We start from the raw sequence: 20,438 nt of genomic DNA, 5'->3' as shown, positions 1-20,438 counted from the left end.
AGGGAGGAAGGTACTGAATGTCAAATATCTCTTCCTCCTTCCTGGTAAATATCAAATCTAGCATGGAGGGAACGTCACCTTTCCTCATCCTCGTAGCTTGTTTAAAATGTTGATACAAGAATGTTTCCAGGATGAGGTCTACAAATCTACAGGTCCAAAAATCTTCTGTTTTAGCCTCATATGCTTCCCAGACTATGGATTTCAAGTTGAAGTCACCGACTATCAACAGTCGTGATCTATCGTTATCCGCTCTCGCTATAATCTCTCTCATTATTGTTATAAGACCTTCTCGTTTACTATCTAGCTCCTCCTTTGACCATGTGCTGCTTGGTGGTGGACTATATGCATTTATGATCATTAGTTTATCATCTTCATTGCAGATCTCTATTGCTATTATGTCAACTTCTTGTGGATTGGCAGTCATTATTTCCTTCACCTTTAGGTGTTCTTTCACCAGCACAGCAATGCCACCGCCTTTCCTAATTTTTCTGTCCCGTCTCCAAATTGAGTAGCCCCTTGGGAATATGATCTCATTTAAAATAACATCTTCAAGTTTTGTCTCCGTGAGTGCAACAATGTCTGTGTGTGTGTGTGCGTGGGTGCATGCATGCGTGCGTGCGTGTGTGCGTGCGTGCATGGGTGTGTGCATGGGTGCATGCATGCGTGTGTCAACACATGGCCACACCCTGGCTGGACGTTCACCCGGGCTGAGCGATTGACCTTGGTCATTTAAATACTGTACTGATTTATTTATTTATTTATTCGAGTTTGTTTATGGGCTAGGTTCCAGTTCTGGTCCTTGGTAGGCCAAATAAAATTTCTACAGTTGATGTGTCCATTTAGTATAGTGTAATCTCAGCAAGACAGCTTCAGGGACCCACTGGGGATGTACCAATAAACATACAATATTGTATTTTTAGCAATTACCTTTTGTTGAAGATGGTTAAATTTGTGCAACACAAAGTTAGTTACACCCTTGAAAATTGAGGGTCGTTCAAATGGAGGTGTACCCAAAGGTCCTTCAACTGTCGGAGGACTGACTTGTAAAATACACTTTCGCAGACGCCGGAACAGATAAGAGTACACCTGTCAAGGAAATAAATCATAAAATTAATATGAAAAAATGGTTAAAAAATAGTTGTTTAAGACCTAATAAGAAGAAACAAAGTAAAGCATTCTGAACTGTGTCAAGACACTGCAGTTATGTAGTGGTCAAGACACAACCAGTAAAACTAGAAATAATGCAACTAAGCTTCAAAAATTAATGTAGCAGCTTTACAGTCTAATGAGTCAGTTCACTGATGCAATTTACAAGACCTAAGCCAATAAACTGCTACTTTTCTTCACTGGATGAGTTTTTTTTAGAAAGCTATCAATAAGCCGCACCAAAGATATGAAGAAAGAACAAGAAGTCGGTATAACTGTGTGCTTCTCTGCTTGTGTAATGGAGGTATAAAGACAATCAAATGTTTAACTAATCACAAAGGTCATCAAGACAGGTAAACCCATCCCCACCCACAGTATATCTCGAGAGGCAGATACTATAACCTCAAATACAATACATCTCCTGATATGACACACATACACATCCCCAACCACTCTGCCTTGTCACTACTGTGTGGTGATTCCGAGGATCAACAACCCCATGGCCCAGTCTCTGACCAGGCCTCCTTGTTGGTGGGCTGTTCAACCAGACTGTTGGATGCAGCTGCTCGCAGCCTGACACATGAATGTGTCTGGTTTATCAAGTATCATTTGGAGGTGTTTATCATGTTCTCTCCTGGACACCATGAGAGACCGAACACTTATGCCTTTTATATATATATAGGAAGAGTGTTGAAAAGTCTTGGGCCTTTGATGCTGATGGAGTTCTCTCTCAACATGCCTATTGCTTCTCTGCTTTCCCATGGGCTATTTTGGACATCCTGCCATGCCTCCTTCTCAAGTGCAAATTTGGAACCAGCCCCCTTTAATATTTTCCATGTGTAAATTACAGATCTCTCTATTGCCTGCACTCTAGAGAAGACATGTTTTTAAATTTTAATCAGTCTCTATAATTAGATGTTTTTATAGAGTGGATTCTGAAAGCAAAAAATCTAAGCATCATCTTCATGTCAGCAATTTCTCCATTTTTTATATTTTATTTCTTCTATAGGGCAAGACCTGGACTTATCTGCATTAAACATATTATTATTTGTCATGTTGAAAGACCTGATTTACATCACATTGGAGGTTTGCTGTGCCCTCTATATTGTCTACTCTCAAGAAAATCCTAGTAGTATCATCTGCAAATGATGATACAGTACTATAATTGGTATCCTTGTCTATGTCTGACAAGAGACTGAGAAAAACCAGCGTTGAATGTAATGAAACGCCATTTTCTGGGTGAGACCCCAGAGGCTACCCGGAGTTGATATGGATATACTGTATTAGACTTTGGCATCAGTCAATGTGAATGGAGTTCTAGGCCTACCAGGGACCACTAGCCAGAACCTGGCTCCCTCGGAGAGGCACGAGGAGCAATGGCCTATAGAAATGCACATGTGGTTATGGAGCATTCTATGTCTGCCATCGACATGATCAGGCACCCAGAAAGGTAAGCATCCAAAAACGAACCCTTGTGCTGGTTAAAATATTGCTACTGAAAGCCGAACTAGTGGACATTACTCCCCAAATGTAAACTAGCAACTAGCATGATGTCGCCACACCACTTGTCTGCGCAACCCTACCATTCCAGGGAGGGCAAAGGAAGAGCCCCAGACACTCACACCAGCTATTCACACCACAATTCTATAGCTGGATATCAAAAACACGCAAAAAATCGCATACTATTGCCAGGAAGCCTCCAGGTCTCACCCAGAAAATGGTGTTTCATTACACTCAATGCTGGTTTTCTAGGGGAAGCCCCTTCGGCTTCCCGGAGCTACTTACCAAAGACAAAACAAGAATGACTCACATGGGAGGCAGACGGCACTTGCCCTTTAGTGCGAAGTTGAGACAACAGGCTACAACCGCTGACCACATGCGACATAGGCCCGACTAGGCCCAGGAACATTGACAAGGTAGCGAGCGGCCAGGACCCTGTTAGACCTTCAAAAACCACATGCCCGAATGTCAGCCAAAGATGTGTTACGGCAGCCAAAGTAGCAAATTTACGAACATCGTGGGCACGAGGGTAGACCACAGGCTGGTTGGATCGAATAACCCTGCGCACGACCTGGGAGACCCAAACCCTGGAACAGGGAAGAAGGTAAACCGGGTCAACCCAAAGGGTGCCCCCGTCCACCGAGGCCATAACACCCAGGTAACGGCAGAGAGCTGCAACTGGACACAACACATGATGCACGCCCGGCCTAACCAACCAAGCATCAACAACCCAAGGACCCCTCTGGAAAGCAGCAGTCTCAGTATTTGCCAGAAAAGGAGACGGCAGCAAACGAACAAACCTACCACCAGGAACAAAAAAGAAGAAACCCATGCGCCGGAAGAGAGCATGAAGCTCCCCGACCCAATCCCTAGAGGCCAATGCCAACAGGGAAAGAGCCTTGGCAAAGCAATCCTGAACCAAAGGGGCTACCCCAAACCGAGGTGGAGAAAAAAGAGCACCCAGTCCGAAGACTAGAATGGCTCAGGCAGTGCATGAGCAGGCTGGAGGTGAAACAAAGCCCTTGACAGCTTAAGGAATGGTGCAGAAGTAACATCAATGCCAACCACAAGCTGAGCCGGCTCCGCTAACGCTGCACAATATGATGTGACAGTATTTGGCATAAGATGACGGTCCTGGAACAACCACGAAAGGCCAAAACAACCTGAACAGACAACCGAGGTAAACTGATGAAGGGGCAAGAAATACCGGAAGGACCGCCAGAAAACTACACACCACTGCCGAGACGAAACACAGTCGGGACACCATCAACGAAGCCACCTGCCCACCATACAAGTGGTGAGACACTCGAGTTAGAAAGACCAGACGCGAGGACTCCAGAAGATCGAACCTGCCTCGTAACGGACCGGTCCAAACTGCTGAAAGAGAGAGAAACATGGGTAGACCCCCAGGTTCAGACACTCGAGCAAGCAGTGCCTGAACCAAGGATGGGCTGGCCACCAAGGAGCCCAGAGGACTATTCTACCTAGGGAAGCCTCCAAGTGAGCTAGGACCTGGAGCAACAGTGGAACCAGGGGGAAGAGGTACAGGTAACCCCACCTCGACCAGTCCTACTGCAAGGCATCGACCCCGAAGCAAACGGCCAGGAGAGCCAAACCTCGAGACCTCAGAAGACGAGTCACCCGAAGCGACCAGCCCCAAAGAGCCAAGGACCGCATTGAACCTCCATGGTTCAGGCAATGAACCACTGGGAAGCAGTCCGAATGGAGCCAGATCGACGATCCGCAAGCGATCCGAACGCTCCAAAGCAGCAGCCACACTGCCGCAAACTCCTGCACCATGCTGTACACCTGACGGAAGGACAGACCCCACCACCCCAGGCCGGCCTGGTGAGCACTGGTCAAAAAGGCCCAGTTAGAGACGACGAGTCTGTGATCATAACAAGTGAGGGCTAGGGTAGGAGCCAAGGCACTGAATCCCGAAAAACCCAAAGAGGAAGTCGGCGACGCAAGGCTCCCGGAGGCTGCACCCAGCAATCGCAAGAGAGGCGGAAGGGAAGGCCCTGAGGGAACCAGAACAGCCAACAAAGCCAAACCTGACCTGCCAGGTAGACCATCACGTCAAAGTTCAGGCTCCCGCACAAACCCTCGAGCAACTGCCGGGTTACCCAGGAGCCCCCCAAAAACAAGCGAAGGCAGAACCACAGCCAAAAAGAGCCTTCAGAGGGAGAGACAAGGAAGTGGTCCAAGAGTCCCACACAAGACCCAGCCAAAGCCAAACCTGAGAGGAAACCAGATGGGACTTCCTCCAGTTCACCAGGAACCCAAACCCGGCAAGCTGGGAAAGAACCAAATCCCTGGTGAGCAGACACATGGACTGGCTGGGAGCCCACACCAACCAGTCATCGAGGTAGGCTAGGACCTGAACCCTTAAAAGATGCAGATGGGCTACCATGACCTGGGTAAGGAGTGTAAACACTCGAGGTGCCAGGTTCAAGTCGAATGGAAGGCAACGAAAATGATAACCCCGATTCCCCACAACAAAATTGAGCCAGACCCTGAACCTCGGATGAATTGGTAAGTGCCAATAAGCATCCCAGAAGTCCAGGGACACCACATAAGCGCCCGGCTCTAATAGAAACCAGACCTGGGACAGAGCAGTCAACTGAAAAGAGGGGCAAAAGAAAAACATAAGGACCCCCCCCCCCCCTTGAGATGACTCGGCAGAGCACAGGTGAAGAGGCCTGGCCCGCCAGCCCAAAACCCCCAAAGGGGAAGGAGCCACCCAACACCACTGCAGGCCATCAAAACTGATCCAAAAAGCCCACAAATCACAAGACCAGGCATGAGCAAACAACACAAGCCCCGCCCCCATCACCCCGTCAATGGAACAACACCCCCGAAGAGAACCTCGCAAAAAAGACGAAGACGGGTCCAAGGACGGCGCCAACACCAAACCTGGCACTACCTGCCTACCCCGACGGGAAGAACCCTGAGCCCTGGCATGACCCCACCGGGAAGAACCCCCACGGGCCTCCTGGAGAACCAATAAATCCAACATCGGATGAAAACAAGCAGAAGCGGAGGAAAAGAAAACCCCCCACACCTCATAACAGTAAACCCCGCCCAGAGGGCACAAAAACCGAAGCGGGGTCCAATGGGGCCCAAGACCCCCCAAAGCAGCCCCTCTCCCGCCTTAGGAACCTCCAAAGCAGGACTTGGGGCCGAGCCATCCCCCCCAAAGCCACAGCCTCACAAGAAAAACCCGGGGCATCCAGAAAAACGCTAAGGAAGTGGGGCCCCCTGCTCAGACCCATATGCATTGCTGGAATGTTTCTAATGCTTCTGTCGCTACCCCGGAAGTGGCAACCCCCAAGACTGCCCGAGTCTCCAACCCAACTAAAACCTGCCCTGACTCCGAAACCCTCAGACGCTTCATAGCCAGAAGTAGGGAGGGTGGGGGGGGGGGGGGGAGCAGAACAAACCACAGCAGAAGAATGAGAGAGCACAGACTGAACCAAGGTTGAAGTGACCAACACCCCCAAGTCCAGGTCAATATAACCAAATCGAGGCAGTAACCAACACAGTGTGTTGCAGCAACCTAACCTAGCATGCAACACCTGAGCTTGGGACAGAGCAAACCTCAAACTCGCACAAAACGAGAGGGGACCCAAGGATTGCGTCCATTGAAGCAGAGTCCCCCCACGGGGTTACCAGGGCCCTTAGTCGCGTAATCTCACAAAGGGAAGCCCAGGCAGGGTACTGCTAACCAGCGCCAAAAAAATACCAGCAAACTGCTACAGCTGAACCCCTAGGCCATCTCCACTCACAGGGTCCTTAGCAGGGGGACCACCAAGAACAATAGAGGGTAACCAAGAGCAGAACTCCCCCCCCCCCAGGCAGGAAACAAAAAACCAGCGGTGAATGTAATGAAACGCCATTTTTCTGGTTGAGACCCGGAGACTCCCTGGAGCTATCCAGGCTGATATGTACATCATTAGACTTTGGCATCAGTCAATGTGAATGGAGTTCTAGGCCTACCAGGAACCACGAGCCAAAACCTGGCCCCCTCAGAGAGGCATAAGGAGCAATGGTCTATAGAAATACACATGGGATTTGGAGCATTCTGTGTCTGGCATCGACCGGGCCAGGCACCAAGAAAGGTAAGCGTCTCTAAACAAACCCCTATTCTGGTTAAAACGACTAAAATAGACAAACGAGTGGACAGAACTCCCCAAATGAAAATGAACATGACATCACCTGAGCCACGCCACATGTCTACGCAGCTCCCTCCCACCACAGACCCCAGGGGAGGAGGAACCCCAGACCTCCACGTCGGCGATTCACCCTGCAGTTCTGAAGCTGGATGTCAAAACATGCAAAACAAACGCCAACTGGAGGGAGGGAGCGTTGCCAGGGAGGGTATCTTGAGGCTATCATGAGATGGTTTCGGGGCTTAGGGTATCGCGGCCCAGTCCTAAACCAGGTCTCCTTTTGGTTACACACCCACAGGAAGCAGGTCATAGCAGCTGTCTAACTCCCAGGTACCTATTTACTACTAAGTGAACAGGTAGATCAGGGTGAAAGAAACTCTGCCCATTTGTTTCTCCCTCCACCGGGGATCGAACCCGGAACATAAGAACTACAAATCCAGAGCACTGTCCCCTCAGCTGCCCGGCTCCCGTCTGGGACGCCTCCAGGTCTCACCCAGAAAATGGCGTATCATTACATTCAACGCTGGTTTTCTGGAGGCAGCCCCAATGGCTCCACGGAGCTAACTACCCAAAGCCAAGGACAAGAGAGGGACAAACCCGGGAGGGGAACCCAAAAACAAAACAAATGGCAACACCAATGACCCCTGCAGACGACCTGGGAGACCCAAACCCTGGAACAGGGATGAAGGGATCCCGGGTCAACCCAAAGCACATCCATGGCCACAGAGGCCGCGGCACACAGACAACGGCTAAGAGACACAACGGGACACAAGAAGATGCACCCCCGGCCAACCAACCAAGCATCAACAACCCCAAGAACCCCTTCGGAAAACAGCTGTCCTTATGAAGGGACAAAAAGTAAAGGAAGGACTGCCAGAAAACCCATACCGTCGTCGAGACGAAACAGGCAGGTGGGACACCATCAACGAAGCCACCTAATCACCAAACAGATGGTGAGAGACTCTAGTCAAAATTACCAGACTTGAAGACTCGAGGAGAAGACCGAACCAGCCCCGTCACATACTGGACTGATCATTTGAAAGAGGCAGAGCCATGGGAAAATCCCTGGGTGCAAACAACGAGCAAGCAGCGCCTGAACTAAGGCTGTCAAGGAACCAAAAGGAACGTCCCAGGGAACCAGGAACCCAAACCCGGCGAGCCAGGAAAGAACCAACCTGGGTGAGCAGACACGCCCCATCCGGGAGGAACACCCTCCTCCCGGGGACCCCTGAAGGACCAACAAGTCTGATAACGGATGACGAGAAGAAGCCCTAGCAGAAACTGCCGAACTGCAGACTCCGCAAACAGCAAGGACAAATGGCAATGAAAACCTAAGAGCCAGGGCCCAGGCAGAGACCAACGAGGAAGCGAGTACCAAGTGCCGAAACGCAAGATGCGAAGCGAAAAACATTAACACCACATCCCGCAGTAGCGGCGCAACCAGCCCCAGCAGGGCAGAACGACACAGTACTGTACGAGGAGAATTACGTAGGACATGCACTGCACTAAAACAAAAATGTACTGTCCGGAAAAGGAACACAAATAAAAGGCCACAGCCAGGGCCGTAATCCTAGCTCCTCCTGCCCCAATGAAAAGGAATTGTAGGGGGGCAGGAGTGGTTGATTGGAAATCTACATTCAACTGCAGACATTGCAACACAGAAGCTGGTAGTGACGTACAAGGAGAAGATGAAAATTCAGTTCTATAACTGAACACTGGGTCTGTGCAACATCAGGGAACTGAACATGTATATAGTCCAATCTAGCACTAACATTGGTATAGCCAATATGCACCTACTAAGATACACAACAATGTGTAGTATAGAGGTAGGAAGTACGTAGATATGCAATGAAAAGACCTTAACCACCGAGCTGCGCGGAGTTTATTGAGAAATTTCCCCGATGCGCATGAAATGAAGTGTTCCCAAAAAATTATTTTTTCTTCGTAAAAATGATAAATTCCCTTCCCTGAACACATCTATGTAAAAATAAGTACCAAATTCCACTTACTTTGGCTGTTTGGCTGTGGGGACGTGGACAAGGTGCTCTGTGACGTCATCAGGGCCTGGTCGCCCGTGCGTGACACGCCCAGACACGGTCGTGCGGGCCATTCAAGCACCGAGTGTTGCCACAAATATATATTCAATTATTTGTTTTATGTATTTCCAATGCGTTTTTTTTTTTTTACGTATATGATGCATATTTGTGTCCTTTACAATATGTATACAGTAGAACGTTCATAATGTTCCATGGAACTGTGATACATGTGTCAGTAATGTGTCCACAATAAATGTTTATTGTCGCAATATTACCTGTTAAAAACTCACTAAAATTACAATATGTACAGTTTCACACACTATTTACACAGTAACACACTGTATTACACACTCAGTATTTCGGAAGCGAGTAATAATCAACGAAGTAGTCCATGGTACACAGCGCGATTTCGCTCTCAGTGCACCAGGTACAGATAAATTTTCGCTTCCTGTTTCTTCATTCTGTGTGCTTGCAAATATCGCACTCACGTACACCCTTGGCTTTAGAACTTGTAGGTTGTATGTAACCAAGCTTGTAAAGCATAAGGTAGTATTGAAAAGATTATAAGAAAAGATAAATTTGTAAGGTAGTCTTGAAAAGATCGCTTTGTATGGTCCCACACAGGAAGAGATTCAGCATACCTCAAGAGTGTCCGTCAGTCAGGAAGAGTTTCAGCTAGCCTCAAGAGTGTCCGCTAGTTGGGAAGAGATTCAGGTATTCTTGAAAATATCTATGGAAAACACCACCATGGAAGCCGCTAACACTGTTCATCTATGCTATTTGTATCAGATGCATCATCACTGAACGCAGAAAACGATTCATCTAAGTATCATCTAAATAAATAGCATAGGATTGCAAGGGTGACACTCAGAGCTACAACTGGATACGCTCACTATATCGTCCTCATAGGTGCTGTATCACTTGCATCCGACCTTTGTGTTAGGTCCTTATTGCGCTTGGCTTCCCCAATATTATGACCCTTATGTTCTTCAAACAATAAGGTTTGAATTTCACCGACAGAGCATTATCTTTCAACACCGCGTCGGACAGGTGTTTGGGAGCCAGAGGCGCGTGCGCCACCCATGGTTGCTCATTCAGTACTAACCCAGCTAGCAGCCCTAGGGCATTCTCGGATTTTTTTCCAAGATGGCTGCCTCTCACTGGAGGTCCTAAGAGTCCATTTCGTACACAACCAACCTCATACACATTTAAAATTGGTTACGAAAATCAAAACGAGTTTTCTCGGTTGGCGCAGTTTCCCGCCGACTGAGAAAACTCGGTTGGTGCAGTTAAGTGGTTAAATATGGTCCAATGACCGGCAATTAGGGACAAGAGAGTATAATCAATATGAAGAACTAATAAGACCTAGGAAGCAACTGGTAACAGAATGTACATGATCAACTATATATATATAAAGAGAGAGACTACTGTAATCTCACCTGTAGAGTGTAGGCACTATCGTGTCACGACACAGCTTAGCCGTATAATATTCTGAGAGCATCACTAGTGGAGTATGTCCAGAGATGCGTGTGCAGAAGAAGATAAGGCATAGTTTAGAGGTGGAGGCGGCGCCACTCCTAGCCACCTTACACCAGTATGCAGAGAAAAGAACTGTGTTTTCCCCCATATATAAAATCCAGAACTTCCCCAGTATCTAGGGGGCTATGACTGAAGAGATAAGATGAGTGAGAGCAGCATATTACCCGTGATAAAGTTTGCGGAACACCAACACATGTATACACCGTCATAAACAAAATGATCACTCATGGCCCATCCGCAGAACGCATGAGGTCCGAGCTGCATCACTCGTCTCTCAGGTGCCTACAAGAGTTATTGAACAATTATTAGTTATGTCACACAGAGAGAAGAGGTGATTATAAAATAATCAGATATAGTATTGAAAGATGATAAGTAGTACAGAAGAGGACCAATGAGTCCTATAAAGGACTGGAGGTAAGCCTCACTGGAAGTCGACAGACTTTCCAATAATTTTTTAAGTATCAAAGATCTATTCATACCTTCTAGATCCTTGATCATCAAGCACAAAATCATGCAGGCTTATATGGGCCCATTGGCATCCGTGACCAATGGCCGTGCAGGATTCCGATCCGATTTGAACATGATTGCGACATGATGAAGAATACATGTCCTAGACACGAACGGTGAGAACGTGGTTAAAATTACCCACAAGAAGGATGGAACCGACAGACCCGAAGGGACATGGAACTGAACCTAGGGAGGGGCCGACGTCCAAACTAACTCGTAAGGAGAGGGCGTGAGGGGAGGAAAACCCCCCACTCCTTATAACAGAAAGCCCCCACTCTAAAGGTGTGAAACCCAGGCGGGGTCCAACGGGGCCTAAGACCCCCAAGTACTTCAGCTCTTCCGCAACCCCGGAAACCTCCACATCAGGCCTCAGAGGTGAGTCATCCTCCAAAGCCCCAGCCTCACAAGAAAAAGCTGAGGGAGATGGAGAAGCAGGAAGAGAAGGGGCCCACTAGTCAGACCCTGGCGCTATGGCAGGAGGAATGGACTCAAATGCCTCCGTCGCCACCCCGGAAAGGGCAACACCCGAAACTGTCCGAGTCTCAGAAACCTCTAAACCTTGCCCCGACTCCGAAGCCCGCAGACGCTTCAGAGCTGGAAGCAAGGGGGAAGGGGGGACAATGAACCACAATAGGGAAAGAACAAGGGGGGTCCAGACTGAACAAAGGCCGAAACAACCAACACCTCCAAGTCCAGGTCCCAATAAGCAAAACGAGGCAGCCTCACGGCATCCGGGGAAGCAACCACAACCTAGAACGTTGCAGCAACCTATAATTAGCTTGCAACGCCTGAGCCGCCTGCACCCGAATAATGTCATCAGTTGATTGGGTGAAGTGAGTCACAAACAAGTAACAATGCTCGCAGGACTTAGGGTCGAAGGTGTCACTGACCCAACAGGCAACATGATGGAGGCAACAACAATGAGCATCGCCCTGAGACAAGGGGACAGAACAACCCTCAAACTCGCACAAGGCGAGAGGGAACCCAGGGGTCACATCCATTGGACCCCGTGCGCCCCCCATGGGGGTTTCCCAGGACCCCTAGACTGGTATCGCTAAGAGTAAACCCAGGCAGGGTACTGCTAACCGGCGCCCAAGACTACCAAACAAACTTCTAAATCTGAACCCCCGGGATGTATCCACTCACGGGGGCCAAGCAGGGGGTACCACCGAACAACAGAGGTAAAGACCCTAATATAACAGGGGGCAAGGATCACCAAGGCAGAGCCCCCCCCACCCACCAGGCAGAAAGAAAAAGAAAAAGAAAACCCTGCAAGAGGACACTTTACCCAGGAGGAACAGAGTCGGCCGCTGTTATAGGTGAAAACTAGCTGCGCAGTACCCTGTGCCCCCACCAGTGCAAAAACTACCATTTACCCCAAGGTAAACAAGGGAGAAAAACCCCTCCCAACACACTCAGGGCGACCAATCGTCGAGCAGCAAAAGACCAACAGAGGTAGTCCCCAAGGTGACTTGTGGAAGATAACCCCAAGCCCCAAGGGCGGTACTTACAGGGCACTCAGGGAAGAGAACCCTAAGCACATACAGCCCGAATACCTGAGAATAATACTCCCAGCTCGCACGCCACCGTAAGAACAGTAATGCACACAAGGCCCAACACAACACAGAGAATCTGGAGCTGAAGCCATACGACCGTGCCACAATCACATCAGCCGGAGAGCTGCAGGGTGGATCGCCGACAAGGAGGTCTGGGGGCTCCCCCTTTCCCTTTCCAGGGAGGGGGGGAGCTGCACAGACATGCGGCATAGCTCGGGTGACATCATGTACGTTTGCTCGTTTTCATTTGGGGAGTTTTGTCCACTTGTTTGTCTATTTTAGTCATTTTAACCAGAATAGGTTTTTTTTTTGAGGCGCTTACCTTTCTGGGTGCCTGCCCCAGTCGATGGCAGATATCGAATGCTCCAAATCGGCACACATAGAATGCTCCAAAACCCATGTGCATTTCTATGGACAACTGCTCCTCGTGCCTCTCTGAGGGGGCCAGGTTCTGGCTCGGGTCCCCAGTATGCCTAGAACTCCATTCACATTGACTGATGCCAAAGGTCTAATATATCCATATCAGCCTGGATAGCTCCGGGGGAGTCGAAGGGGCTCCCCCCAGAAAAGTACTGGAATAAGTGTCACGGGTTAGTGATCCGTGTTGTGGTATACTCAATGTAAACCTGCCACTATACTGTACTCCAGGGCTGTCTTATTACTTTCAAACATACACTCCAGCAAGCCCTCCAGGTGGAATGGGTCAATGCCTGGCCCCAAGGGAAATTACTCCCACAAATTTACCTGCTTTAGGGTATGATGGACTCCCTCCACACTGGACACAAGGAATAACTAATGTGTGTACTTTATGGTATATTAATCACAGAACCCTTTCACATGACAAAACCCCTACCACTGTCTGTTGATATTTACTTGATGTTCAAAATTCCCCTGGGACAGGAATAGGCTCACAATCAAAACATTCTAGGCAGGCCTAAAAGTCAATATATAAAGTTGGGGTATCCTGTAACCACCCCAAACATTTTTATATTTATATATACAAGAGTCCTTACATTCTTGTAAAGCCACTAGCATGCGTAGTATTTCGGGCAGGTCCTTAATCCTAATTTTGACAGCAGGAGAGGCATCATCATGAGTCTTGACAGCAGGAGAGGCATCATCATGAGTCTTGACAGCTGGAGAGGCATCATCATGAGTCTTGACAGCAGGAGAGGCATCATCATGCGTCTTGACAGCTGGAGAGGCATCATCATGAGTCTTGACAGCTGGAGAGGCATCATCATGAGTCTTGACAGCAGGAGAGGCATCATCATGCGTCTTGACAGCTGGAGAGGCATCATCATGAGTCTTGACAGCAGGAGAGGCATCATCATGCGTCTTGACAGCTGGAGAGGCATCATCATGAGTCTTGACAGCTGGAGAGGCATCATCATGAGTCTTGACAGCAGGAGAGGCATCATCATGAGGAGTCTTGACAGCAGGAGAGGCATCATCATGAGTCTTGACAGCAGGAGAGGCATCATCATGAGTCTTGACAGCTGGAGAGGCATCATGATGAGTCTTGACAGCAGGAGAGGCATCATCATGAGTCTTGACAGCAGGAGAGGCATCATCATGAGTCTTGACAGCAGGAGAGGCATCATCATGAGTCTTGACAGCAGGAGAGGCATCATCATGAGTCTTGACAGCAGGAGAGGCATCATCATGAGGAGTCTTGACAGCTGGAGAGGCATCATCATGAGTCTTGACAGCTGGAGAGGCATCATGATGAGTCTTGACAGCTGGAGAGGCATCATCATGAGGAGTCTTGACAGCAGGAGAGGCATCATCATGAGTCTTGACAGCAGGAGAGGCATCATCATGAGTCTTGACAGCTGGAGAGGCATCATGATGAGTCTTGACAGCAGGAGAGGCATCATCATGAGGAGTCTTGACAGCAGGAGAGGCATCATCATCATGAGTCTTGACAGCAGGAGAGGCATCATGATTAGTCTTGACAGCAGGAGAGGCATCATCATGAGTCTTGACAGCTGGAGAGGCATCATCATGAGTCTTGACAGCTGGAGAGGCATCATGATGAGTCTTGACAGCAGGAGAGGCATCATCATGAGTCTTGACAGCAGGAGAGGCATCATCATGAGTCTTGACAGCTGGAGAGGCATCATCATGAGTCTTGACAGCTGGAGAGGCATCATGATGAGTCTTGACAGCTGGAGAGGCATCATCATGAGGAGTCTTGACAGCAGGAGAGGCATCATCATGAGTCTTGACAGCAGGAGAGGCATCATCATGAGTCTTGACAGCTGGAGAGGCATCATGATGAGTCTTGACAGCAGGAGAGGCATCATCATGAGGAGTCTTGACAGCAGGAGAGGCATCATCATCATGAGTCTTGACAGCAGGAGAGGCATCATGATTAGTCTTGACAGCAGGAGAGGCATCATGATGAGGAGTCTTGACAGCAGGAGAGGCATCATGGTGAGTCTTGACAGCAGGAGAGGCATCATGATGAGTCTTGACAGCAGAAGCATCATGATGAGTCTTGACAGCTGGAGAGGCATCATGATGAGGAGTCTTGACAGCAGGAGAAGCATGATGATGATGAGTGTTGACAGCAGGAGAGGCATCATGATGAGGAGTCTTGCCAGCAGGAGAGGCATCATGAGGAGTCTTGACAGCAGGAGAGGCATCATGAGGAGTCTTGACAGCAGGAGAAGCATGATGATGATGAGTGTTGACAGCAGGAGAGGCATCATGATGAGGAGTCTTGCCAGCAGGAGAGGCATCATGAGGAGTCTTGACAGCAGGAGAGGCATCATGAGGAGTCTTGACAGCAGGAGAGGCATCATGATGAGTCTTGACAGCAGGAGAGGCATCATGATGAGGAGTCTTGACAGCAGGAGAGGCATCATGAGGAGTCTTGACAGCAGGAGAGGCATCATGAGGAGTCTTGACAGCAGGAGAGGCATCATGAGGAGTCTTGACAGCAGGAGAGGCATCATGAGGAGTCTTGACAGCAGGAGAGGCATCATGATGAAGAGTCTTGCCAGCAGGAGAGGCATCATGATGAGGAGTCTTGCCAGCAGGAGAGGCCTCAACATGAGGAGTCTTGACAGCAGGAGAGGCATCATGATGAGGAGTCTTGCCAGCAGGAGAGGCCTCAACATGAGGAGTCTTGACAGCAGGAGAGGCATCATGAGGAGTCTTGACAGCAGGAGAGGCCTCAACATGAGGAGTCTTGACAGCAGGAGAGGTATCAACGTAAGGAGTCTTGACAGCAGGAGAGGCCTCAACATAAGGAGTCTTGACAGCAGGAGAGGTATCAACGTAAGGAGTCTTGACAGCAGGAGAGGCCTCAACATAAGGAGTCTTGACAGCAGGAGAGGCAACATCATGAAGAGTCTCGACATGCTCATATTGGTGTACAAGCCACAACTGATGACTCCTAATCTTTCTTCCAATTATTTGTCCTCTCACAACATGTATGATACAATCTCTGGCAATCCCTTCACAGTGTCTTGGCTCTCGTACACACTTCAAGCCATGTGGCAAACCTTCAGTCTCACCAGATAAAAGCCAAAGTCCGAGAGTCACCACCAACATCTCCTCACAAAATGTGCAAGCTTTGAGGACTCGACATGCACAGGCATCCCTGTTAAGTCTTACCACCATGTAGGATACTCTCACAAGCAGCTCATTTAGGCTTCGATGGCATGTTCGTATGCACTATTTAACTTGCTTGCCTTCAAAATATTAAAATGAATCTTGAAAGAAAGTAAAGACATGAGAAAATGACGATATATTTTCATATACTGTAATAGAAAAATGCTGATTCCTAATGAGGATACCTGATGATATATTTACCTGCTTAGTGTCTGGGTCCTCCTCCCGATGAACACAAATAAAGAGATTCTCCACATCTACAACAATGGACAGCAGACGATCCAAGTCATCATCTCCAGCAGATTCAAGGTGGCTTACATGATCCCCTAGAAATTAAGAAATATTCGTTAGACAGTAGTAAATAAATATCGGTAGCCATAACCAAGATATACGAATTCTAGAAACTGTTCAAACAATTTTCTTGCCTAACCTTTGCAAAATATATTTTCATTATTATTATTATTTTAATGGAGGCAGTCTCTTGTGGCTAACTAAAGCAATCTCGATGAGATGACTGCCAACTACTAAATTTCATCAGCCAGGAGTTAAGTTTGGCCTACCAGGAGACCTAAGCCAGAACCTGACCCTATAACAGAGGTGAAGGAAGCAGGTGACACTCTGCCACCTCACCAGGGAAGGCCAGAAAGTCAGAAAACTAATACACACCATTACTGGGTTCAAAAGAGACCAAAGCCTCACATCCCATCCAATGAACTCCAATAATGTAAACACACGATTGAAAATCTCTCGAAATAAGCGTGTGGTCAATCACCCTACTTGTTTGGGGAGGCCAGGTCTCATGCTGTCCAATGTTCAATCAGCCAATACTTTCTCTGATGCAGTGCATGTGCATGTCTGTAGTAGAGCTCCTGGATCATCAGTAAGTTGCAGCTGGCCCCAGTGCTGTTCAGCTAAGTGCTTCTTTGGACTTCATTCTGTGTGGCTTGGGTTTGTACACAATTGGCACAGCATGAGCCTAGCTCTTTAGTGCTTAGAGCTGTATGTGCTCAGGGTTTCCTTCCTAGTGCTCACTATTACTGCTTTTGCACTAACAGTTCTTTTTCCTGGTGTATCCGGGAGAACACTCTCGTAATAGGTCCTTCCTTGTTGGGGGTGGCCTCTTGCCTTGGGCGAGTCTTGGCCGTATTGCCCTTCTGTCTTGACCCGGATTGAGAGCGAGTGTTGGCTGGTGGAGTGCACTGGTGGCCTGCGAGTTTATACATACAGGACACCAAAGACAGTCTTTAGAGCTGTATAGCCCAGGACGTGTCAGCTTACTTTAAGGTACAGCATAGTATCCCCAGTGTGTGTACTCACCTAGTTATACTCACCTAGTTGTGTCTGCAGGATCGAGCATTGACTCTTGGATCCCACCTTTCGAGCATCAGTTGTTTACAGCAATGACTCCTGTCCCATTTCCCTATCATACCTGGTTTTAAAATTATGAATAGTATTTGCTTCCACAACCTGTTCCTGAAGTGCATTCCATTTTCCCACTACTCTCACGCTAAAAGAAAACTTCCTAACATCTCTGTGACTCATCTGATTTTCCAGCTTCCATCCATGTCCCCTCGTTCTGTTACTATTCCGTGTGAGCATTTCGTCTATATCCACTCTGTCAATCCCTCTGAGTATTTTATACATTCCTATCATGTCCCCCCCTCTCCCTTCTTCTTTCTAGTGTCGTAAGGCACAGTTCCCTCAGGCGCTCCTCATACCCCATCCCTCATAGCTCTGGGACGAGTCTCGTTGCAAACCTCTGAACCTTTTCCACTTTCATTATATGCTTCTTCAGATGGGGACTCCATGATGAGGCGGCATACTCTAAGACTGGCCTCACGTAGGCAGTGTAAAGCGCCCTAAATGCCTCCTTACTTAGGTTTCTGAATGATGTTCTAACTTTCGCCAGTGTAGAGTACGCTGCTGTCGTTATCCTATTTATATGTGCCTCAAGAGATAGATTAGGTGTTACGTCCACACCCAGGTCTCTTTCGCGCGTCGTCACAGGTAGGCTGTTCCCCTTCATTGTGTACTGTCCCTTTGGTCTCCTATCTCCTAGTCCCATTTCCATAACTTTACATTTGCTCGTGTTGAATTCCAGTAGCCATTTCTCTGACCATCTCTGCAACCTGTTCAGGTCCTCTTGGAGGATCCTGCAATCCTCATCTGTCACAACTCTTCTCATCAACTTTGCGTCATCCGCAAACATCGACATGTAGGACTCTACGCCTGTAAACATGTCGTTAACATATACAAGAAATAGAATTGGTCCCAGCACCGATCCTTGTGGTACTCCACTTGTTACTGTTCGTCAGTCCGACTTCTTGCCCCTTACCATAACTCTTTGGCTCCTTCCTGTTAGGTAGATCTTTATCCATGCTAGGACCTTTACCCCCACCCCCGCCTCCCTCTCGAGTTTGAACAGCAGTCTTATGTGCGGTACTGTATCAAAGGCTTTTTGGCAGTCCAGAAATATGCAGTCTGCCCAACCATCTCTGTCCTGTCTTATCCTCGTTATTTTATCATAGAATTCCAGAAGGTTTGTTAGGCACGATTTCCCTGTCCAGAACCCATGTTGATGTTTGTTCACAAACCTAATGTTCTCCAGGTGTGCAACCAGTCGTAGCCTAACTATTCTTTCCAGTATTTTACAGAGGATGCTTGTCAGTGATACGGGTCTACAGTTAAGTGCCTTCTCCCTATCGCCTTTCTTGAAGATCGGCACGACATTTGCCTTCTTCCGGCAACTGGGCAATTCTCCCGACATAAGTGACTGATTAAAGATCATTGCCAGAGGCACGCTGAGGGCCTGCGCTGCTTCTTTTAGTATCCACGGTGATACTTTGTCTGGTCCAACTGCTTTAGTTGCATCTAGAGTTGTCAACTGTTTCATTATCTCCTCTGCTGTCACCTCTATATCTGATAGTCTTTCATCTAGGGTAACCCCTTCCAACAATGGGAGCTGCTCAGGCTCGGTTGTGAACACTCCATGGAAACTGGCATTCAGTGCCTCGCAGATTTCCTTGTCACTTTCAGTATATGCCCCCTCTGTCTTCCTTAGTCTTGTCACTTGGTCGTTCACCGACATTTTTCTTCTTATATGACTGTGTAGTAACTTAGGTTGTTTTTTCGCTTTGATTGCAATATCGTTCTCATAGTCCCTTTCCGATGTTCGTCTTATGGTAATGTAATCGTTCCTAGCTCTGTTGCATCTGATCTTGTTGTCCTCTGTCCTTTGTCTTCTGTACTTCCTCCACTCCTGCCTGCTGGCCATTTTTGCTTCCTGACACTGTCTATTAAACCATGGGTTATTATATTCCTTCTTATTTTTTTCCCTTTACTGTTGGTATAAATCTCTCTTCGGCCTCCTGGCATTTCTGTATGACTAGGTCCATCATATCTTGGACTGTTTTTCCTCTAATTTCTTCCTCCCACTGCACTTCACCCAGATAGTCCCTTATCCTCTTATAGTCCCCTTTCCTGTAGTCAACTCTCCTTTCCCAGATCTCTTGTCCCATGGTCATAAGTTTGAATTCCATCATGTAGTCAAAGACTAGGACACAATGGTCGCTGGCCCCTAGAGGTATTTCATGCTCTAAATGCTCTAAAATTTCATGCTCTAAAATGTGTGTGTGTGTGTGTCCTCCTTGGTTTACCCTTCAGACCCTGGAAATTCCTTACAGGTTCGGTATGGCCAATGGATATTCTCTCCGAACCCATTGAGCAAATTGGGGAGTTGCTCATCGTCCGTGCCATGGGGGCAATGATCATTCTTTCTGCCTTCTTGTGGTGGATAGTCTGTCCCAGTTTCTTTCAGTCTCCACTGAATGAACTGTCAGCACCACCTCCATGTTGTGGCCTTGTGAGACATTCAGTCACCCAAAAGTGGATCTCTCTGTGTTGACATGAAATCAACACCTTCCTCTTTACACAGCTCTGTTCCCTGATCGCGAGGCCCTCACAGTGGATGCCTTTTGGCTGGACTGGTCACAGTGGGGATCTCTGTACTACTTTTCCTTAGTTTGGCTGTTGCTCCAGGTTCTGGCCAGGTTGAAGTCCTACCGAGGAAAGGTGGTCCTTCTGGCTCCATGGTTACTGGCTCAGGCTTTATTTCAGGTGCTACTTGCTCAGTGTCTGAATCAAGGCATTTTTCCATGGTTCCAACTCTTTCAGACGACTGACCCAGCTGTGTACCTCACTGGTTCAACTTTCTCTTCACCCCCTTCACATCTAGTATTTTTTACATGTCTTTATTGCCATCTTTTTATTTTTATTTTGTAATTTATTTATATAACAAGAGTTGTTACATTCTTGTAAAGCCAATAGCACGCATAGCATTTTGGGCAGGTCCTTAATCC

The 20,438-nt window shown here is 48.0% G+C and overlaps 1 protein-coding gene across 12 annotated transcripts in view; it reads right to left on the bottom strand.

The window, feature by feature from the left end:
• Gcn5 (Gcn5 acetyltransferase) overlaps nt 1-20,438 on the bottom strand; it is a 287,084-nt gene that overhangs the window by 222,059 nt on the left and 44,587 nt on the right. For all 12 annotated transcript variants that reach the window (XM_069324558.1, XM_069324554.1, XM_069324559.1 and 9 more), the window contains 2 exons: nt 16,282-16,406; nt 928-1,086 (listed from right to left, as the gene is read on the bottom strand). In XM_069324558.1, the coding sequence (XP_069180659.1) occupies nt 928-1,086; nt 16,282-16,406 (284 nt within the window). The remainder of the gene's footprint in view (nt 1-927; nt 1,087-16,281; nt 16,407-20,438) is intronic.

Source organism: Procambarus clarkii, chromosome 14 (genome assembly GCF_040958095.1).
Source record: "Procambarus clarkii isolate CNS0578487 chromosome 14, FALCON_Pclarkii_2.0, whole genome shotgun sequence".
Lineage (NCBI taxonomy): Eukaryota > Metazoa > Arthropoda > Malacostraca > Decapoda > Cambaridae > Procambarus > Procambarus clarkii.
Note: the sequence above shows the minus strand (reverse complement) of the source record. Positions and strands in the feature narration are given on the sequence as shown.